We start from the raw sequence: 22,773 nt of genomic DNA, 5'->3' as shown, positions 1-22,773 counted from the left end.
GGGGCTGCCCCGGGCACGGCGCTGCCCCCGGCGCCTCCGCCCGCACGAAGCCGGCGGGAAGGGGCCGCGGAGGGGCTCTGACCGCCCAGCCGCTACCACCGCGCTGCCATCTCCCCGCCACTCCCGTCCCGTAGCCGCTCCGCTCCTCGCCGGACCTGCGTTGCCGAGACCCCCGGCCCGACCCCGCGGTAAGCCCGAAGCTCCGGGGCGCCGCGGGACCGCTGCCGCCCCCCCGGGGCCGCCCCCCGCCGGGCAACGGGCGCGGCCCGGCCGCGGGCCCTCACCTCGGGGTCCCCGTGAGGCGGCGCCGGCCGGCGGCAGATTCGCCACGGCTTCACGCCGGCCTCCAGCGGCCGGGCGGCGGGCGGGCGGGCGGCTGCCGGGCGGGCGCTGCCCCTCTGCTCCTCGCCTCGCCTCCTCCCTCCCCGGCGGGGCCGGGCGGGGAGCGGCGGCCGCCGCTCGCGTGTGGAAAGTGCGGCCGCGGACGCTCAGGCGGCGCCTCCCCCGCCGCGGCGGATGAAAACAAGCGGCCGGGATGGCGGCGCGGCGCGGGCCGCGGCTCTGAGGCGGCGAGGAGCCCCGCCGCCACCGCCTCTCCCCACGGGGGCCGGGCCGGAGGCAGCGGCCGGGGCCGGGCGCAGGGAGCGGCGCTGAGGAGCGGGGGCCCCGCGGGATGAGCCGCCGGCACCGCCGCCCCCGCGCAGGTACCGGGGCTGAGCGGCCAGGCGGGCGGCGGGGCGGGCGGTGAGGGGGGGCTGCCCGCGGTGGGCGAGGGAAGCCCGGAGAGCCTGGAACGGGGTGAAACCCCCCTGTTTGTGTCAGCCGGATCGGCCACGCGGCGTGTGGGCGTCGGGGAGGGCCGGGTGGATGGCCCTGTGAGGGTTTCGGCCCTGTGAGGGTTTCGGCCCTGTGAGGGTTTCGGCCGTGATCCCGCACCTCAGCTTCTCCCAAGGGGCACACGCAAAAGTTGGGGCTCGGTGTTTGTGTTCGTGGCCGTGGTGCAGCGTGTGCGGGGGCAGGCTCCTCGGTCTGCGTACTTGGGCCTGGTAAACAAAGCGAGGGGATGGACCTTGGGGCTGGCACCGTGTTCAGACCGCGGGGAAGTACGGAATGTGACTGGGGTTACTTCGTTGTGTTCTTCAGCCAGGGGAGCTGGCAGGGCTGTCCTTGATAAGGTATTTCCTAAGTGGGAAGGCATTTACCAGTGGTGAAGTAAACCTACTTCCTGATCAGCAGGAAAATTGCCTCCTTATCAGTCAAAACTTAGCCATTCCGTGAGCTACAGAGCCTTTGATCAGAATATTTGTATCATGTGAAGCAATTTTTTTCCTAGAATCTGCTCTCTTTTAAATCCATACACTTTAAAGAATGACTATGGGACATCTTAACATTCAGAACAGTTTTCTCCTTCCTTCTTTCTCCCCAGGTTCCTGACTAGCCCACTAAGCAGGGGAAATGGAGATTAACTTCTAGTAACTGTAGGATCTGTGTAGAGTTTGATTTACAGGCCTCGCCTTGAAGCAGAGCACTTTGCAGCAGAGATCTTTTTATAGTTGCTTATTAACGTGCTCAAAATACCTGCTTGCACTGAAGCTCCATGATCGTTGACGGAGATCTTCTAGGAAAGCCTTCTTGGCAGTCAAGCCTATTTATCAAAGGCACTCTATTAAAAGCTTCCAAAAGTTCTATGTACTTGTTTACCTGAGTGATTCAACAAGGAGCTTCTGGAGCTTCACTGAGGGCGTACTCAGAGATGAGATCTGGGTCCTGTATTTACAAGAAAGGTCTGAAAGAGTGGTAAGGAACAGGGAACCCAGTCCGGGGCCACAATCAAATAGATAATTTGGGAGGGGGAACTGGGATGAGCGCGGTCTGCCTCTTAGGAATGAGAAGGGCTGTCACTGCCCTGTGCTCTATTTAATGTCAGCGTGCTGCTCTGGGGTAGAAACCTTGACTAATTATTGTGCGCATCTGTTTTAAAGGAAAGCATGATGAGGTAAAACTGTAGCGGCCGTGGCTCAGAGTGAAATCTCAGAGGAGGGAGGTAATGGCAGCAGCTCGTATGTGCTTTCCCCAGCACTAACGCTAACGCCCGGTGCGTGCCAAGTGCTTCAGCTCCTTTATGCGAGCGTCAAACACGCGTGCACAGCGAATTCCCAGGCACGAAACCCGTACGGTAATGCAGGTGCTCGCAGGTGTCGCCGTGCACCTGTTGGGCGCCGGGCTCACAAGTGCCTGCATGCAGCACGGCTGCTGGCAGCGGAGCGGGGCCACGTGTGCTGCCTTGTTCCTCCGGGCTGCACCGATGCACCGAGGGGACGGCTCTTGCAGTTTGTTGCATCATGCAGGCGAGGTGCCGTCGCCTTCTGCTCACGTGTCCTTCGCTTGGTGAAGGGTGCTGTAGCTACAGGTAGAGTGTGCGAGGCGCAATGCTTAGGTGTCAAAACAATGGGGAAGGCTAATATTTACCTTGTAACCTTGTAAAAAAGAGAGGCTTTCGCTAAAAAAGCCACGCGGCATTTCTCCTTTGAATATTTTTCTCAGACTTTTCTGTATAGAGGGAAGCAGAGACAAGACCACATGAATAAAGATGAGTATGAAAGTAGATATTGCAGAAAGGGAGAGACAATGCAGAAAGCCAGGTAGCCAAGACGCTTGTTTTACCTGTGAACAGCCTGTGTGCAAGGCTAAAGCAGTGAGGTCTGTTTGTTTAAGGGATTATTTGGTTGAGGGGGAAGCAGTCATCTGTAGATTTCCGAACAAGACCAAAGGTTAGTTCCTTCTAGTTGTTAGTCAGTGTAAAATTAGATAGCGTCCTCACTGAGCTGAGCATTGCTTGGATGACTGGCACTTAACAAGGACCGTGCTGGCATCGCAACCTGCAGGACTTCAGGAGTTGAACAAGTTTGGTGAAATTAAATTTAAAGAATTTTGAGGTCAGATTGTGGAAGCAAACCCGAGGTCATGAAAGCATTTTTGTAAATAAAACATTTGTAGTTTAGGTCTGTCTTGACTCTTCTCAAGAGTGATTCTGCAGGTGAACACTGCCTCAGCAGGTCGCAAGTAATCATCAGAGGCTTCCCTGCAAAACTGAGGAGATGCTGGTTGCCAGATGACAGGCCTTAGACGTGGCAGGGGCTGAGTTCCAGGGTCATAGTTTTCCCTGAAATTACAGATCCCTGACGTGGAATCTTGCCCCGATTGTTCCTGCTGTGCTTTAAACTCGGGTGAGTCAGCTGTTGCTGGCATTTGGAGCTTGAGATATGAAACTCCAAATGTTTCGCGGATGTTACAGAAAGTTCAGGATCTTGCAGAAAGATTTCTGTTTCTGCTGGAGCAGGGCAGAACTGTGAAGCTCTCATTCTTGGAACCCTGCCTCCAAGGCATGGCTCTGGTGGCTGTTTCTGTCCCCTCTAGAGATATTTGGGTAATACCAGAACTAATGCCTACGTTGCACAGAGAACCATGCTGATGGTCTGCGTCGTTTCCTTTCCTAACTGGCCACCGATCCTAACATCTTTCGTTAGTTCCCTAACATTTTGTGGCAGTCAACATCCAGAATTTCTTTCCAGTCCCATAAGGCAAATGCAGGTGATTTATTCGACAGCTCTCCTGTGCCATAAGGATAAATTCTTCCTTGTACCTTTCTCCAGGAGTCCCTCTCACTTCTTTTCACATTAAAAGCTAATTTGATTTCTCTTGGTATTTAAGTGTCAGCATTTTCCTTGCTGAGAAAAAGACGTATTTTTTAATGCAGTGTTTTATTGCCTATATCAGCCAGGTTTTCTGTGGATCTCAGGTCCTCTCAACCCCCACAGTGCTTTGCTTAGTTAAGTCAGAACAATAATGACTACATTTCACTCACTTTTTTTTTTTTTGTGGGAAGGGTCAATACTAAAAGCTTCTCCTCCTGAGGAGGTTAGGATATCCGAATTTGATAATGTATCTACTGTTAAATTTTTTGTGTTGTTAGTTTTCAAATCAAATAATCTATAATAAGAGGTGTAGTGCTGGCAGGTGCCCTATGAATGTAGGCCAGGAACTTCCCACCATACTAGGTGCTCAGCTTTGTTTTTATCGAGTCATGCAGAAAGCAGCATTCGGCTCTATAACATGCCCTATTAATTGCAGTGCTCTTACGTAGCAGCATTACTTAAAATAGGCGTTTACTTCTATTAATTGAAATATTTCAAGTAGAAGTTTTGGATGTGCGTAGCCATGAAAGATTATATGATATTTTCTGTGTGATCGGGGTTATTGGCCCCTTTGGCTAAGCTTTAAGTTGTATTAAGTCGCATGCCCAGCCCTTCTCGACACTGCGGTCGTGCTGCAAGTTCAGGCGTTGCTTAGAGGTTCGACACTGGGTGAAGTGACCTCACACACATCCGCTGCTCACCCGCTGACCTGGGGACCCCAAAATTTCTGCCCTGGGCAGCGCAGTCCCTACGTAGGTGATGTTGGACGAGCCGCTTCGGGGTGACTAGCTGTCTCAGAAGCAGAACAGCAACAGGAATTCAGAATGAATTAATACTTTGAAGGCTTATGAGCAAAAAGCACAATCAAAACTGCTAATTAAGGCAGTCCTCCCCGTGGTCTCTGTATGGTTATTTACTTACATGCGAAGAAGCTGAGAGACAGGGAAATTACCTTTTATCCCAGACCACGTGAGGTGGTGGTGGCAGAAATCTGCTTAGTAGCTTGGCCTGCCTGGCTTCAGGCACTGTGCAAGTTCCATGGCGCTGCTAAAACCATCAGTAATACTTTGAAAATCAAGCCGGCGTGATTGTGGGAGCTGAGTATTTGGCATCTGAGGCTGTCAAGAGGAGTGCACGTGGCATTGTGGTCTATCCTTTGAAAAATACATCTTTTCGGTTGGTTGTAGGTAAATTTGTGGCTGTACAGATTTACTGTCAGTACTGTTTGCTGGGAGTAAAGAAGCCCATTCCACAGCAATGGTTTGTTATACAGATTTCGGTACCTGCTAAAATACAACTGGATACTGCTTTTAGAACTTCAGACCCAAGAAAAAACAATTTGGCTTGGTTTTGACCAGTGCTGTTAACAGAGAATATATTATTTCTGAAGCCAAGATTCCCATGTCTGATGAACAGCTTGATACAGAACCCAGTGTGGTGTTGGTGTGTTGATTGTTTTATGTATTTATTTTTTAATTAAACTAGCGAAATAAGAGAAAATGTACCCAGTTTTAATTGTGACCCCCATTTTTTTCCTTTTTTTTTCCTAGTACCTTTTGCGTGGACCAAATATATTATTATTCATGGGAGTTTAAAAAAAAGTTCAAAGTTCTTAACATCTTGGTCTTTTAACAGGCAGAGGCCTTTGGTGCTTGTATATTTCTCTTGACATAGCCTCAAATGGCAAAATATTTTGAAATCTTAAAATCCAGACAGAAAGCTGAAGGTAGATTTCATTCCTATGCCTGTGCTGTATTTCAGATTGCCATATGCAATGGACACTGATCTCAGTTCCCAGGACAGGAAGGACCTGGACAAGTTCATCAAATTTTTTGCTCTAAAGGTAATTTTTTCTCGTGTGGGTAAATGCCTCTGTTTTTTTTTTTTGTTTTTTTTTTTTTTTACAAAAAAAGCCATAGAATCAGTTGCAGGCACATCACACCTCTGTCAGCGCACGGCTCCTGTCAACCCATCTAATCACGCTGCAGTTAGGTAGTACCTTCTGTTGGGCTTGAAACTTCCTTTTCAGCCTATCTACATTTATGCTGATACGCAACTATAAAATTTGGCCTCACTTGGTACCTAGATTTTACTTCCTGGCCTTGTTAGGTGCAAGTAGAAACTCTGGCAATGGATATGTTATAAAAGTACGGAATGGCTAGGCTCCTGTTTGTGTGTCCAGGGTTCAGGATATAATTGTGAATTTTGGTTCAGTCGTAAAGAAAACTGTGCAACTCCCGATCACAAAATTGACTTAAGTCATTTCATGTCCTAGCAAAGAAGGGTCAGCTTAAAGTCGCTTTCTGTCTGAAATACATTTAGCTGTTGCATGTGATAATTTAAGATGATTATACCTGAAGATTAGCAAACTCTACTTCTCTACATTCTGGTCAGCCCTTTCATTTTTCACTTGGAATATCGGATAGGTTCTGAACTCTGCTGAGCTCATGAGATCAGATCTTGTCCTTTCTATTTCAGACGGTACAAGTAATTGTCCAGGCCCGACTTGGAGAGAAGATCTGTACCCGATCATCATCCTCCCCAACAGGCTCTGACTGGGTAAAGTCATGTTTTGTAAAGCAGCTCCATTTCTGTTTTTGTTTTTTTGTGTTGAGAACACAATAAGATTCTTTCAGTCTTGTGCAGACTGTAATAACTATTCATATAATAACTACTATATCCAATTATGTTGATTGGCATTTTTCTTTTCTTGTTGACATGCAGCATGTCACTCTGGGCTCTCTAAGGGCTGATTAGAGGAGAGATAAATGACACCTCTCAGCAGCTCCTGCCAGCTGACTAAGGCACATTTCCAAGATCTGCTGGGGATGGGGTGATGAGTTCTTTTCTGTCAGAAGTTTGCAGTTCTGCAGTTCAGGACTGTATAAGTGATGGGCTTTATTAAATTGGAGAGACACAAGATACTCTGTGGGTGAACGTATGACGCAAGTGAGAGAAAAGGAACAAGTTTTTTATGGCAGGATCAAGAAAAACATTTGAATTAGCAGCCAAGGAAATGTTTGCAAATATGAAAAGCCTGAGCCAATCTGGGAATTTTCTGTTTCATAAATATTTCAATGGACACTGACCTAGTATGTTATATATAGGCCTCCACAGTGTACTGTTAGGCATTTTTTTCAAAGAAATGCAAAAATTGAATCCTCTCTTTCATTCTGCAGTTCAATTTGGCCATCAAAGATATACCAGAGGTTACCCATGAAGCAAAGAAAGCCTTGGCAGGACAGCTGCCCGCTGTTGGACGGTCTATGTGCGTGGAGATTTCTCTCAAAACCTCAGAGGTGAGGACTGAGTTAAAATAGATGGTGATTTTAATTTTTTTTTTTTTCATTAATCTTAAGTCACCTTCCAGAGCTCTTACCTTTTAGCCCAAAATAATGCAAAAGCATCTCCATTTATGAAGTTAGGTAATACATTAATGAAATACGTTGTATGACAAAAACAATACACTGCAAATACCTGAGGCCAAACACACAGGTGATGGAGCAGCAAAACTTAGTTTCTTAGACCGTGAGGAGCTTAGCCATTCTGAGGAAGGCATTCCCTCAGGTGATCAAGTTTTGCAGTGAGACTTCCAGTGCACCTTTTTCTATTGTTGCATTGTAAGAAAGTGGGAACCGGGAGAAACATCTGTACTGAGAGGTGTGGTTGTTGCTGATTATTAATGAGATGTGAAAAGATTTATTGTCTGAAATGAGCCTTTGTTTGCCATCTTTCTCTGATCCAGGGGGATTCCATGGAGCTAGAAATTTGGTGTCTAGAAATGAATGAAAAGTAAGTGCATTCTTCACACTTTCTTTGTGTTTGCCATTTGTTTGTTTTAGCTCATGAAATGGGGAAGGGCTCGATCCATGTTGATGAATGAGCACATAATTGGCTGTGTGGCCTGTGACACTTCAGAAGGAAGTTGCCTCTTTGTCTAGTGCAGCTGTCAAGCTGTTTAATAGTAGTGTCAAGAAAAGAAAATAGTAATTTTGTTCATTCTTCCATTATGATTAGTAGACCTTCTGAGATACAAGAGTACATACATTCATTTACTGCATTTTTTTCTAATATTGTAAAGATGTTTCTGTCTAGTACAAGGCTGCATGGCATTTTTCAATAATTCTACAACAGGTGACTAGGAGGACACTTAGCAGATTGGTCAATAACAGCAAACTGCATTGGGACCTTATTTTTGTCATTTTGGCAATAAAACTGACATGAAAGAATTGGCCAAGACTCATTTTGATTAAAAATTTGCTTTCTTACTTCTATTTTTTTCCCTTGTGTTCTATAGGTGTGACAAAGAAATCAAAGTTTCATACACCGTATACAACAGGCTGTCTCTACTACTGAAGTCTTTGCTAGCTATAACCAGGGTAACTCCAGCCTACAGGCTCTCAAGGAAACAAGGCCATGAATATGTGATACTGTACAGGTAAAGTGGAATATGAAATTCCTTATCTGGAATAGCAGAGACAAAAATAGATTTGCATAGTGCAACTGTAAATGTAGTAAAAAGGGATGAGTGACAATAAATTCAAATGAATTGGATTTAGCTACTACTGAAGAGCAATAAAGAGAACTTTGAACTGTGTGTCACCTTATAGCCTCATTCTGAGACATTTAAAACTTAAAGAAATATTTTTGATTAGACTGAACTACAATTTTCTCTTCCTTTTTATGTGGCATGTCTTCCTCTGAAGCAGCTGGAAGGCTGAGATGGGCATTCTAGCTACTGCTTATGTTTTTTCCTAAAGAGGAAAAGTGGTTCCAACTGTTCAACTCATAAAATTAAATAAGTAATACAGATGTATGCTAGACTTATGTGCCCACTGGACCTAATCGATTTTTTTTTTTCTTTCTTTCAGGATATATTTTGGTGAAGTGCAACTGAGTGGCTTGGGAGAAGGTATGGTTAGGCAACACACACAAACTAGAGCAGAACTGTTTTCTGTACTGGTGACACATTTGTTACTATTCCTAAGTGCCACAAGGAACGTAAAGCCTGAGGTTTACACACGATTTTTATCTGGATCAGTGAAAGGTCATGTCATAATGTGGCAGGTACAGTGTGGTGCTTTGACAAAATCTAGAGCGATTGCCAGTTTAACTCTAGTGATCCAGAACTGAAAGAAGAATATGAAGTTATGTTTAAAAGGTGTAGAACCAGAAAAAGGAGATAGTGATCTACTCAGGATCAAGAAGGATTTCAGAGCAATATATGAGACCAAGATGAGAAGCAACATCAGGAGTCTTGTAGATGATGCCTACCAGCAAGGCAACCTAGTGCTGCTTTGATATAGGGTGTGTGTGTTTGGAGTTGAGATTGCGAGGGATAATGAAAACACCATAGAAATAAGACCATGCAATAAGGCAGTAAGGAACATAAGTAATCAGGTTCTGTGTAATCAGTAGAACTGATAATCATTCTTCAACCCTACAGGTTTCCAAACAGTTCGTGTTGGGACAGTGGGTACCCCAGTTGGCACCATCACTTTGTCTTGTGCCTACAGAATCAACCTTGCTTTCATGTCAACCAGGTGAGAAAATGGGATCATACCAGGAACTGTTTCACAATAACGTAGTATTAAACCCCTCATATTATAAGCCCCTAAATCTTTCCCTTCTGCTTATCCTTTCCTGCTGAAATTCTCCTTAATGGAGAATATTCTCTAATGCTCAAGTCTTGCAGCAACAGAGTATTTGGGTAGTCCTGAGTCAGGCTCTAGAACTCCAAATTGCTGATGCTTGGAGTTGCAGGGCTAAATTGTAAAGATGCTCTGGTCCCATTTCCAGACACTAGGGCTCTCTGTGAGGGTACCATGAATTGGGATGCAGTAAAGAAAAAAAGCAGCTTTACCAATAATGCCATTGCTTGTTGCCTTGCAGGCAGTTTGAGAGGACCCCTCCTATCATGGGGATTATCATTGATCACTTTGTGGACCGTCCCTATCCCAGCTCTTCGCCCATGCACCCCTGCAATTACAGGTGAGGAAATGCTGAGTGAAGTCATGGGCCATGGTGAAGGCATCGTTACGCCCAAATACAGAGCCTTTTCCACTGACTGCATGGGAAGGGAGACTGGAGAATTAGGGTAAATCATATTGATCTGATTGAGCATATAAGGAAAGGCAACATTTCTCTTTGTGTCTAGCATGCTAAGTGCAGCAAGCCCCAGTATTTTACCAAATTCCTTACAGAAGCACTTGGAGACAAAAGAGGTTTAACCTTGGCTGTCTTTGGGAGTTTAGAAGGGTAACAGTTACTCTTGCTGTAGAACTACATGTCCAGAGGCATGCAGCTCCAGGGATTTCCAATCGAGAAAGATTAAAGGTGAATTTCTCTTTGTAGATGAGAGGTTTGTCCAAAGTTCATGTGAGAGCACTCAGAATAGGACCGGAGGTACTGTTTGACAGTGGTTTGGTAAACATGAAGGCTGGTAGCATTGGCTAGTATAAGAAAAACTTTGTTTAGTGTTTAAGAAAACCTTTTCTTTATTTTTTTTGTTTGTTTTTAACAAACAAAAACATACAGGGTCTTATTTCTATTTGTGGGTAGAAGAGAAGCTCTTAGGATAATTCTGGGGAAAATGAACATTTCCATACCCTGTTTTCCTCAGTTCTCCCAAGTAGATTATGAGAGCCCTTAATAATTCTCCTTTCAACTCCACCCAAATACTCTCAACTTCCCTGCAGCGTTTGTCCCAGTGTGTTTTGCTATTTGTTTGTTGTGTGGAATATTTCCAGTTAGGATGTTTTTCTTCTCTTCCTACTTTAGAGCTGGTGAGGACAACGGTGCGGTATACCCCTCAGTAGAAGATTCCCAAGAAGTGTGTACCACATCATTCTCCACCTCTCCTCCATCTCAGGTAAGAGAAAACAGGCTCTTTTTATTTCCACGAAGAACAATCACTGTTAGCGTAGTGTGCATACTCCTACATCAAGTGCTGTGCAAACATGCAGCCTCCTGCTGCTAATTAAAATTTAATGTGTAAGCTTCTTACTCTGATTGCATTCTGAGTAAAACCTAGTTAGATACTAATTTCAACAGGATGCTAAAGGACTACAAAGACTGAATTACTGAGAAAGACCAAAAGAACCAACTCCTTTAGCTGAGACATGCCTGAAGAGGATAGCAGTGTACTAGATACATACACATACTGGTGCTGCGAAAACAGGAATTCAAGGGATCAATGCCAGGTAGCATAAGTAGAGGTAACAGGCTGACATTGAGAAAGAAACACTAAATTATCAGGAAGACGCATATGGCACAGTCATATTTTCCAGATTGCAGTCTGGAAAATCAGAAAAAAGACAAAAGCCTTTGTTGGACCGTCTAAAACAAGTTTGGGCAGCAGGAGTAAGTATCAGCAAATAAACTGGGTCATCATATTGAACTAAGGACTTAATACAGTACTCTGTACTTCCACCTACTCATGCAAATTTTATTGAAGTTTCCATTTTAAAAAAGAAAATGGATGCCTTCTGAACCTTGGAAAACAGGAACTCCAATTACTGCCTCTTCTCCTATCCATATATATCTGACTCCACAATTCTGTATTTTGAAGACTCGGCCAGCTTGCTGTTTTCCTATGACTTTAAATATTCACGAGTGTTCTGCCTTGCTGTCCAGCCAAGCAGATGGCTCTACTGAACTTTAAAGACAATCTAAAGAGTCTGTAAATCTCTTTTGCTTTGGATGTGAAATGCGGAATGAAGTACAATTGGAATGCGGTTCCAAATTGAAAGAATTTGCTATGGGTCTTTCTGCTGCTTCAGAGGAAGTAGTATGATTGGTTTAGCAGAGTATGTTCTACTGAATGAACGAGCTAGAAATGAGCTCTTCTTAGGAAGCATTTTGGTGCCAACTGGCAGCTTTTGGGTGACAGGACCTCAGGCAGTGAACCTCAGGCAATGTTGAAGTGATCAGCCAGCACTCACGGTAAGTCTGAAGGAATAAAGTTTTTTTCCTGTTCCAGGATATACAGCTCAGGAGATGGGTTTGTGGCAGAGTTGTGTCCTGCCTGTTCACAAAGCAAGCTAAGTGCAGTAAGGTCATGAGGAAATTTCCACTGGCTTGCTCATGCCAGTGTTACTTAACAGTAAGAATGTTTGTAAATACACTGAAGCTGACATTTCCCCAGGGGACATGGAGCTTTGCTGTCACTGAGGGGAAAAAAGCTTTATGAAACCAGATGAACCTCGAGGATTCACATCAAGTATGAGCCTACATTCTTGCTTTTTTGTGGCTCACAGCTGCCATATGCTGTATGCTTATTTATAAAGCAACTGCCAGTCTTCTTTACCACAGTTAGAATTGTACGGCTGTTTTGACAGAGTGGTTTCTAAAGTAAATTGGAGGGGGAAAAAAGCTAATTTCTTTCTCCAACTTTCTATTTACAACTTAATGCTTAGGAGAATACTGGAAACTGTGTGGTGTAGACAGCCTATAGGCAGACTGTCCAAAGCTCTGCCTGCCTTCCCAGAAGAAATGAGGCCTAGCCTGTGTGATACAAGGAAATAAGGGTTACCTTCTCCCTGTGTGCTTGTATAGCATATCTGTTGTGTGTGTGTTGTAAAGTACCCCAAATTCACGAGAAAACCTGGCCACAGGTAATACCCAGAAACAATTCGTCATAATCCTGTGCTGACAGGAGAATGACTGCTACAAGGTATAGGACTAAACCAGATCTGGGTTGCCCTTTTTGCATTAGCAGTCTCTGTAAGACAGTGTTTACTTCTGGAGTGTCAGTACTGGTGAAGGAGCTTTCTCTTCACATCCATATGCTTGTGTTTCCCTTAGTCTGGGCCCTCTTTAGTCTAAGGGTGCAGCACAGACATGCAAAGATATGATTCCTGCTGCCCTTCCAAATACTGGAAGACTGAGTGTCTATGGGTGGAAAGTATCAAAATAAGTGTAATTTGTACATTCCAAAATAAAATTGCTTTTGGCTTTTTCTGGCAACCACTCAGGCTTCTCCTTGCTAATTGGCTGGTAACAGTTCTAATTAGCTGTGGGACAGAGTCTCTGGCAGTTACTTTCTGTTGGTGTTCACTGGAGTCTTAAATATTACCTGTGTGGAGTGGTTCACCGAGATTGGAAAGCAGTCAATTCTTTATAAAATCAATGTGTTTCAGGCAATATTGAGAATTCTGCTCTGTGTAGGTATGGCTGCTGCAGCCAAACACTCTTCACTAGCGTTCAGTTCATCCAACTCTTTATAGTTCTCTGAAGTCCTTCTTTCTCTTTCTCTCTCTCTCTCCCCCCCTCTCTCACTCTTTCTTTTCCTTGTTTCCTCTGTGTGTCTGTGTTTGTGCACAGTGTGTTTTTACTGTCACAAAGGCACATTTTCAGACCCCTCCTCCTGTCGTGACGGACACCTTGAAGGTCCCAGTGATGGGACTGGCCTTTTCACATCAAGTGAGTTGTCAATCGAATATGTTATACATGGCCAGGTAGTACTGGCATGACAGAACAAATACAGGAAAGTACAAATTGGACAATGCAGAATATTTGTTGTACATGGGGAAGGCTGGTCAACCCTGAACGGGACAGGTATGTTATTTGGTCAAGTAACCAGTAACAGTTTGCAAAACCAGTGCGCTCTAAATATAAAGCCCACCTGGAATCTTTGCCCTGAACAGCAGTCCTGCAAGAAGCAGCCTGTAAAACTTAATGAGGATACAGGAGAAAGAGGAGTTTTCTGCAAGGTTTTAAAAGGGTCTTCAATGGAGAGCAAGGTTTTGCTTTTTGTTTAGAAAAAAAAAAAAGGCACAGCATAAATTTTTCAGGCTGGTCAGGGGTTGAGAAGGAGCTGGCGTTCCCTAGAACCTGCACTAGTCATTAAAACAGAGCTACTGTTAATTTGAAGGAGAAAAAACCAAAACAAACTCACTTCCATCTGTCTTCCTGGTTACAAGTAACACCTGATGAAGACCCGAATTACTGTTATTTGTTTACATCTCACAGGTCTATGTAAAGTCATATTGCTCATATTTTTGCAAGTCTCACAACAGAGGACAGAGAAATATTTAAATAAATAAAAATAGGAATGCTTGGGTACTAGAAAACTTAGAAAAAGTGGTTAAAGAATTGAGAAGTGTGTCTGTAGATATTGAGTATTTCTTAAACAGAGGTAATATCAGTGAGCAACGCTCCCATAAATTCCGTAAGAAACTTCTACAGGAAGATGCATGTAAAATCTTCAAGGCAATACGAGTTCTTCAAAAAGAGTCAAGTTTGCTGGATATCTATACGAGCAAAATATTAACAATACCGCACCTGCTGTTTGAGAAAAGATTGCTCCTTTCAGCTTAACTAGCCTCATTTGAATAAAAGTGCTTTTCATCAGTTTCCTGTAAATTATGTCGGCATTGACACTGCTGGTATTACACGCAGAGCTCTGAAAATTGTTCCTCTTGAGGTCAAGAAAGTCAGTCCAGGAAAGTTCTTATTTAATCTGACCAGCTAGATTTCTCCTTAAGGTGTGTAAGGAACTTCTCCTGGGTTTCACTGCTTCCAGCACTTCATTCCTAAAGCAGTCTCGCAAGGGTTAGCTTCCCATTTCTCTTTAGCACATCTATGGGCATCTGTATTCTTTGGCAGAAGCTATTTAAACAGGTTATGAAGATCAGTTATTTTAATGTGCAATGGAAATGGGTTCAGTTGATAACACAGTTGCTTTTTGGGAAAATAAAACATTATCTCCTGAAGTATGTGAAACAGCCTTGTAGAGCAGAGCTGCCCTGTGACTGAATGTCAGTTATACCTCACATAGCCTCTTGTATGTGTAGGAAACCAGCTTTGCTTTCTTGTCGAGGCCCAAAATTTGTCCCTTGCAATAGGAACTTTTTGAAGTAATAACCTTTGCAAGTGACTAATGAACATCTAGCATCCTTCTGCCAGCCTGAAACACTGTGCTGTGCCTCTGACTTCTCCTGTTCCTTCTTCAGTGACTGATGATTATTCAGACTGTGGGACATTCCCCTTCCCCTTCCTCTCCCCTCTCCCTTTGCCCTTGTTTTTTCTCTTCTTTCTTAGCTTTCCAGCTCTCGTCTTTCCTATCAGCCTGCTGCCCTGGGAGTTGGATCAGCTGACATGGGGTATCCCGTAATCTTTGCTGGTGGCTTGAATGCTGCACACCCTCACCAGGTACTTGTAGAGGGTAGAAGAACAAGCATGGCCGGTATTGCAACAATTATGTCACCTCTACATCTGAGAGAGGCCTTGAAACTAGTGCATGCGTTGGTGTCCTGTCTGTCAGGAATGAAAAGAATCTAGGGTAAATATAGGGAAAGAAGCACAGCTTGCACAGAAGCTAGGAATTGGCTCCTCAGCATCCTTGACTGTGCTGCGGTAGGGTAAAGGTCATGTAGAGAAACTGTGCTAAGAGAGGCCAGACCTGTTTGCAGAACCAAGCCTGTTTGCCTGCACTGATGTGCCACTAATTCCAAACTTTGGCTGTCTGACAGAGCTGCTGCCACTGTAAGTCTCCAAGCACAGCACAGTGCTTGCAGTTGTAGGACATGCTGACAGTCCGTACTGGTGTATTTGCATCCATGCATCAGACAAAATAAGCTAAGTTGACAGAAGTCTTTTTCTGCCTGTAACGCTGCTTCTGCACCAGAATTTTGCTGATGTAGTGACAGTAGCAAGAATATGATAGGATTTCTTATTTTTAATTACCCCCCTCTCCTTAAGCAGAGGACCTATGAACAAAGAGTCCTGCTCTATAGAACAGGCCTGAAGTGGAGAGGAATAGGAAGGGAACAAGTTTGTACTGAGGTGCTCACCATCCACTTGACGTCACCTCATGGGGGCAGGAGCCCAAGTCATATGCCAGAAGCCACAACTTAGTCCCAATGTGTCAGAATCTGCTCTGCATTGCCCTGTGTTGTGGAACTGATTTTGAGATGTCTAACTTGATCATTCCTCTCCATCTCAGTTGATTGGTCCAGGCAAAGAGGGGGGAGTTCCCCCAGTTCCTAGCCAGCCAGCACATGGCACCCAAGCTGACCAAGAGCGGATGTGCACCCCGCTAGATGGAGTCCACTACTCAGCAGCTACTCCTTCCAGTAGGTAGGTTGGTTTTAGATGAATCACTGCTTGTGATAACCCATTTAGAATCACGTTAAGATAAAACTTTTTGTTTTCCCCTTTTTAGCTATTGTTTGTAGCATAACCCTTGTCTTCTCCCTCCCCCCCCCCCCCCCAGAAAAAAAAAAAAAAGCTAGCAGCTTTCTCTGACTGGGACTTTTTCAGCCTTTTCCAAACAATGTTCTCACCCATCTACTTATAGCTGCTGGTCACCATAACATGGCTTGCGCCCTCTGTTACTGCAGCCTTACTATACAGTTTATATATTTTTTTAAGCTCTGTTTTGGTTTTGCTGATTGTGAAACAACAAGGTGAAGTAAGTTCACAAGTGAATCTTAAATTCTCAAGAGATTTAGTGAGAATTGTTGTGGAAAATAGTTGCAGTTACTGCAAATCTGTGCACAATATTAAAAAACTTTAGGCACAAAGTTACTTAAAAGGAAACAATGCAGCCTCAAACTGTCCTAAATCACCTCCCTTTCTGCTAATTAAGTCCTTCTTTTTTTGGTCACCATATTCATTTCTTATGAAGTGTCTCTTAGGGTCACATAGTTCTGAGTCACATATACTAAGCAGAGATTTTGCTATGAGGAATCCAAAAATCATAATTGCACTAGCTCTTTTCTGGGTACATTATGTAAATAGTCATTGTGCCAGGAGACTCAACCTTTTTCTTTGATGTTTTAAATTTCCAAATACCTGTGGTAGGAAAGTAAACAGGCCATAGAAATAAATAGTAGCCATTTAGTGAATTAACCATACTGGCACTGGCTGTTTTGATGCATTAGACTGCTGCCTCTGTAACCAGAATGACTGATAAAATTCTGCTTCTTGCCCTCACCTTCTGACAGATCTCTGCAACTACTGTATTACTGAAAAAATAATAGTGATGAGCAGGAACAGCTCTGAACATACACGTTCTGAAGTTAAGTCCCTCTCCAAGAAAGAGAAAGTTGTTTCAAGTCAGTTGAACTTTTCATTCAACTAACTAGTTTTGTTCCAGATTTAAACAAAAATCTGAGTCCACAAGTGTCCCAGTCCCCTTTTGTGCTGATGACTGAAGAGGATGGTGTGAAACAAGGACAGAGCTTTCTGTTCTTCTCCTTTCCAATACTAGGAGTAGATTCAGAAAAATGAAGGAGTCTTTCAGAGCATGTGATTTGTCTACGTTGTGCCATGAGTCACTAGTTTGTTCTCCTTTCCCAGTGAGGACACAGAAACAGTATCAAACAGCAGCGAAGGGAAGTGTGGCTCCCCACATGACCTTTTGGAGACCATCTTTATCCGGAAAGTGGGAGCTTTTGTCAACAAACCCATTAACCAGGTAACTGGCAGTAGATTTCCTGAGGGCACTGTACTCTGGTTCTCCCCTCTTACATCAAGGAAAAAAGCACCCCAATGCCAGGCTGGTCAAGGAGACTTGAGAGTGTGTATTTCTGCCTGCAACATTTGCCTACAGGGTTTTGTTACAGGCATATTTTTCATAAAAACCCTTTGGGGATGTGACAGCTGCTGAATTTGCCCCACTTTGTCAACACCCTGTTTGGGTATGGAAGACTTCATACCCCACTTTGGTCCTACAATGATCTGCTACTACCACAGGTTCATAAATTGGAGAAGCCGGCAGCAAGCCTCCTTTCTTTGAAAGGATGTGCAATAGACTGGTTCATCACAAGTAAGCAAGCATTTAGGGAAAAGCAAGCATCTCATCTTAGAGATCTGCCCAGTTGCTAAAGCTGCTTTTAATTAAGTTTTTTTTAAGCCCTCTTCTAGGCTCTTTGGATGGACAAAGAGGGTTTGTTTGAATACAGCAGTGTTTTAATCCTTGTCTGTCTTGTATAAGAGGTGTACGTGAAATCCCACCTCAGAATATGTGTATTAGGTCAGCTGAGTACAATCTATTTCATGCCTTTTAAATGAGGTGGTCGGCCTTTTGCCAAGCTGATGACATGATCTTGGGCAATTTTTAGCAGGCCTGGCAAAGACTTCCAGTAGCCTTTTCTGTGCTGGGTGAGCAGAGCATCTTAGTAAAATTCTTTTTGCTGAATCTCTTCAGGTGACCATGGCCAACTTAGACATTCCTTTTGCCATGTTTGCTCCCAAGAATGTTGAGCTGGAAGATAACGACCCCATGGTAAGCCCCTTCAGAGGTATAATATGTACCTTCTTAGCACCCCTCATGCAACGTCCGTGCTAGTCCTTTCCTTGATTACACTTTGCGGTGCGTTTTTTGTTGTTGTTTTATTTTTTACAGGGTGTTTTTGTTTTATTTTTGAGAAAACAACTAGTTAAGCTTACTTAGTTTCAAGAAATCTCCTTTGCTGAGTCTTGGGGTCTCTCAACTTGCAAACACGTCTTTGTTGCCCCTTCTACAGCATGTGCTCATGGTCCAGCCTCCTGACTGTCCCCACCCTGTCAAAATACGCAGACAGATGTGATCATAAGATCAATACTCACCATCTTTGATTTCTTGGGCAGGTCAATCCTCCTGACTCCCCAGAAACTGAATCTCCTCTACAAGGCAGCTTACACTCAGAGGGCTCCAGTGGCAGCAGCACAGGGAACACCCATGATGACTTTGTTATGATTGACTTTGTAAGTGCTCTGATCAGTGCTCTCACACAGCTGCATCCTCAGGTGGGCTTTATGTGCTGGTACAATGGCAAATGGTTTAAGAGCTGTTTTCACTGGGGGGAAAAGATCCATGATTCTCTGCTCCAAAATAGAGCCTGCCAGTCTCAGAACTGCAGTAATACCGACACACAGTACCAGCACTTACCGATGAGATAATTTTGTAGTTCCTACCAACACCTGGGCTTTTTGTCCTCTCTAATGCTTAAAGGAGCTAGATTCCAAGGAAATGCTCCCTTCCAAGTGCACTCAGTCAACCACAGATCTTGGCCTAGGCAGGGACTAAAGCTGGAGCTGTTCAGTTATTTCATCTGCAATATTGCAACAGTTGTTATACCAAGATGGTGACCAATAGCAGGTCATATCTTTACCTGAGATCATGGTAAAAGGGAAGCCAAGGTCTCTGAATGAGAATTAACAGCAGTGTTTTTGATTCTAGAAACCAGCATTTTCAAAAGACGACATCCTTCCAATGGACCTGGGGACATTTTACCGTGAGTTTCAGAACCCCCCTCAACTCAGCAGCCTCTCCATTGACATAGGAGCTCAGTCCATGGCAGAGGATTTGGTATGGAACCATGAAGTTTCTGTTTGTGGGAATTGTACATTCTTTATAGTACCCTCCCTATTCCTAGTTAGAAAGAAGTAGCATCCTCTCAGAAGAGAGGCCCTGCCCAAAGTGGGGGTCCCTCGTTAATATGTTCCAGAGAAATGCAGATTTGTTTGTGGCACACCTGAGGCTCTGAAGCTTGTGTGTTTATCTTCAAGCTAAAAGTTGCTGTCTGTGGTTGCTTGCTGTGGTTGTCATTCAGACCTCCAAAACTAATCCCTCAAAACTGATCCTGCTTCTGCTGCATCAGGCTTAGTGGCAGACTAGGCCTGATCTTGCAGCCTGAGCACAGGTAAAATCCTGGTGAAAGAGTTGTCTGGGTGAGCACAGTACTGGGCTTGCAGCCATTGTAACGTACTGTGGGGAAAAATGAATTCCAAAGGTGAAGCGCTGCAAGTGACTTGATTAAGGCAGTGACTTGAGCAGGCTATTGTGCTCCATCTGTTGGAGGAACTGCACAAGGCTAGGCCCCAGTGCACCTCCTCTTCCTGCAGAATAAACAAACCCTGGGCAGAGTGCCCTTCTCAGGGTCACTTGCTCGATCCTACCAGAGGACTCCTGTGCACGTGGGAAGGGGAGCCCAGAGCAGTGGAGAGGGGTTGGATGACTTAGAAAAGGAATTTTTGCCTTAGAAGGAAGCTTTAAATTCATGGTCTGTCTGCTGTGAGTGAGTCCTGATCTGCACCCTTCTTTGCTCTTACAGGACTCATTACCAGAGAAGTTGGCGGTCCATGAGAAAAATGTCAAAGAGTTTGATGCCTTTGTAGAAACCTTGCAGTGAAGGTATTTTGCAGTTTTACTGCAGCACTTTGTCTTCGAGGCATCCTGGAGAACAATGTCAACAGATATCTGTATCACCCCTGTTCTGCCTTTTGTCTCACTTTGACTATTTCCTTCCATCAAGTGAGCTTTCTTTGATTGCTCTTTCAACAGCTCACCTGCTGGTTTTCCTCCGCTACTCCACTGCATAGTTATGGACCGCTCTTCCTGTTCACGTTCAGTTTCGAATTTATGACCAGTAGGTACACAGGAAGTCAAACTCCAATGTATGAAACTCATTTTCTCTTCGGTCTGTTCTGTGTGGAGGGGCTTTGTGAACACTTTCCATATGTTTCCTCCAAAGATCCCATGGTGTAAGTTCCCTCGACCTAGTTTCTTGCTAACAGACTGTTTTTCCTACAGTCTTCGATCCTGTTAGAGCATAGAAAGCTTTGGCTCACTTCCAAGGTCTGCGAGTTCAGCAGATCAGCAGTTTTAAGTCCAGGACATCCATTCCGCAGAACGGGGCATTTCGGCCTGACTTCAGTGTGAGCGCTTGGAGCCCAGGGAGAGACGTCGGCTTTGGGACCTGCGTAACGCAAGTTACCTTTGTTTTCCTGCTTCTAAGGAACTGGGTCTCTACACAGTCGTTTTGTGAGGCCTTCTGTTATGCTCGCTGATAAGCAGGAGTGGAACTACAGAAGTGCTTTCCACATTTCCTTCCTAAGTGTACTGACACTCGGCCATGCTGAGTTTACCAGTGTTGACTGTGTTGGCAAGCCTGCACGTAGCAGCTGTGATGATGCTGAATTCATAGTCTCTGCTTTTGAAATGTAACTGTAAATACTAGGAATCCTATTTCTTTAGGGTTAATGTAATTAGGAGTCTTAGTCCAAGATTCTTTCCTCTAACCCGTGCAAACTTTTCTGCTTTATGGTTAATAGATGATCTTAATCAAGAAATATTTATTGCTTTTAAAGAAACCTATATTTAAAAGATGTTGTTTTCATGTAGTAGTGCGGGTCATTCTGCCCTGGATCACTGCAGAACAGCATGTGTGCCATGGAACCCTGTCCCGTGAGTCTCCTTTTGCAGGAAAATATCCAAGATATTTATTTTCTAAGACAGACTTGATTAATATAATACTCTGTTTTGGGGACTATGTTTCCATTACACCCAGTCAGGGCCCACTGATACAACGAAATGCACACATCAGTGTAGTGGAGTGGTGGGGACTTAGGTTAAAAAGCTGTATTCTGATAGGTATGGATGAATTTGCAGCATTCTTCAGCCATTCAGAAGGCAGCTTCTATAAAGAAGCACATTTTTGGGAGCTTATGGTACTTTTTAATCAGCTGGCTTTCGATGAGCTGAAATTTTTATTTTTGTAATGAGCTGGCTATTAGCAGTTGTGACTGGCTGGCAGCACTCGGGTTGATTTGGCTGTTGTGTGTCTTTTGTCTGACATGAGGAGGAGAAGAGAAACAGTGACACTAAGCAGAAACTTAGATAAGGTAGGTCTTCTCGTGGTTCTTTCCTCCTCCCATGTGTAACAAGCAAGCAATTGCAAGACCCCTTGCTGTCCTAATCTATGTTTGTTTGTTTTTTTCCCTTTCTCCAGAAGTGAGGTTGTTCTGTCAGTACTGAGGAACCATCTTAGTTTCCCTAGAGTGGTTAAGCAACCAGCCTTCAAGTTAGTGTGATGTGGCAGCTTCTTCAACTTTGCTGCATTCTTAATTGACAGAGATGATTGCTGGCAGGTGACAGGGGGAAGCCCATCTCCTCTCTAGAACACTAATTCTGTGCCCCTGGTAGAGCAAGGAACCAAGTTCAGAGTAGAGCTTATTGTAAGGTCAGATCAATGCAGTGCTTGAACTTCATTGGCTTTTGTGTTAAGTGATGTGTTCCTTCCCATGAAGGTTGTGTGAGTTCTAAAAGTCCAGATAAGAGCTGTACTGAAGGAGAATTACCCACCCCGACTTACCCAGCTTACTCAACCAATCCAACTTTTCAGTAGCCTCACAAAAGTAGACGCACAGACATCTTAAAGTTTCTAAATGGCTTAGTAGAGGACTTAAGTTACGTGGGATTTAACAAATACTTGATCCCCACAGCCAGAGCCACCTTGTTTTACAGGTAGAAGAGGTATCAGAAGAGTGCAGAACATAAGGAACGAGGGTATCGCCTGGTTCTCAGCTCTGCTCAGGAAGCTGGTCTCCATCACCTTGTAGGGGTGGTCGCTGTCACCTTTCCCTTAACTTACAGGCAGCTTGAGCTGAGCTGCAAAGCAGCAGAGAGGGGGAAAAGTGCTGGTTCACGCTGTATTCAGGGAGAAGCCTAGCACAGATTGAACTTCATCTAGCCAGTGCTACTGCTGTCCTCTCGTCACAATGAAAAGCTAGGGAGGTGGCAGAAGGCATGCCATTCTGCTAATCCTGCCCAGGAGGTCCCCTGAGCCACGTACTTGCTCTCGTTTAGCTGCAGTTCCTAACATGGCTACAGCTCCCCCATCTCGTTAGGCAGCACTTCAGTGGGGCAGTTCTTTTCTACTTCAGCAGGCTGGACATTTGCCTATATAAGCTGCTAGTGTTGAGCTGGATGGCCACAGCAATAAAGAGATGCTCTAGGGCTGAGTTATGTGCCTCTCTTCTGGACATTCCTCAGCTTCAACACATAGTTGCTACATCTAGGTAGGCTCTGAGTTCTCTGACCACTGTGTAAGTGCTCTGCTTCAAGAAAGAGCTAGATGCTGCTGCAGCCTGCCACAGCTTATGTTATGGGGGCTGTTTATTTTTGCAGATGTCTGCTCAGTTCTGTGTTAAAGACAGCATGTGTATAGCTGCTGCTTTACAGATACTTTGGGTGAAGGGGAAGGCTCCTAAATTGTATTGTTTTGGAAACAGTCTCCAATGTACTTCAAGTATTCAAAGAATTTCCAATAAAACTTTTATGTAAGCAATGGGCTGCTGCGGTGCTCCA

At 44.5% G+C, this 22,773-nt stretch overlaps 1 protein-coding gene across 12 annotated transcripts; it reads left to right on the top strand.

The window, feature by feature from the left end:
- Nucleotides 1-50: 50 nt before the first annotated feature.
- ATG13 (autophagy related 13) lies at nucleotides 51-22,753 on the top strand. Of its 12 annotated transcripts, XM_040560077.1 has the most exons (19): nucleotides 465-704; nucleotides 5,457-5,538; nucleotides 6,174-6,254; nucleotides 6,875-6,994; nucleotides 7,441-7,487; nucleotides 7,993-8,133; nucleotides 8,567-8,607; nucleotides 9,142-9,238; nucleotides 9,588-9,686; nucleotides 10,476-10,566; nucleotides 13,020-13,118; nucleotides 14,739-14,849; nucleotides 15,643-15,776; nucleotides 17,001-17,118; nucleotides 17,851-17,928; nucleotides 18,273-18,389; nucleotides 18,865-18,993; nucleotides 19,739-19,818; nucleotides 20,218-22,753. In XM_040560077.1, the coding sequence occupies exons 2-18, from the start codon at nucleotides 5,470-5,472 to the stop codon at nucleotides 19,814-19,816; spliced, it is 1,650 nt and encodes a 549-aa protein (XP_040416011.1). In that variant the 5' UTR covers nucleotides 465-704; nucleotides 5,457-5,469; the 3' UTR covers nucleotides 19,817-19,818; nucleotides 20,218-22,753. The 12 variants fall into 12 exon arrangements, with proteins under 12 accessions (XP_040416012.1, XP_040416018.1, XP_040416015.1 ...); XM_040560078.1 differs by lacking the exon at nucleotides 465-704 and adding an exon at nucleotides 51-188 and having other exon boundaries at nucleotides 19,739-22,753; XM_040560075.1 differs by having other exon boundaries at nucleotides 470-704; nucleotides 19,739-22,753.
- The last annotated feature ends 20 nt before the right edge of the window (nucleotides 22,754-22,773 follow it).

This window comes from Cygnus olor, chromosome 5, assembly GCF_009769625.2.
Source record: "Cygnus olor isolate bCygOlo1 chromosome 5, bCygOlo1.pri.v2, whole genome shotgun sequence".
NCBI classification, from domain to species: domain Eukaryota; kingdom Metazoa; phylum Chordata; class Aves; order Anseriformes; family Anatidae; genus Cygnus; species Cygnus olor.
The sequence above is the reverse complement of the archived record's forward strand: the minus strand, read 5'-3'. Positions and strand labels throughout refer to the sequence as shown.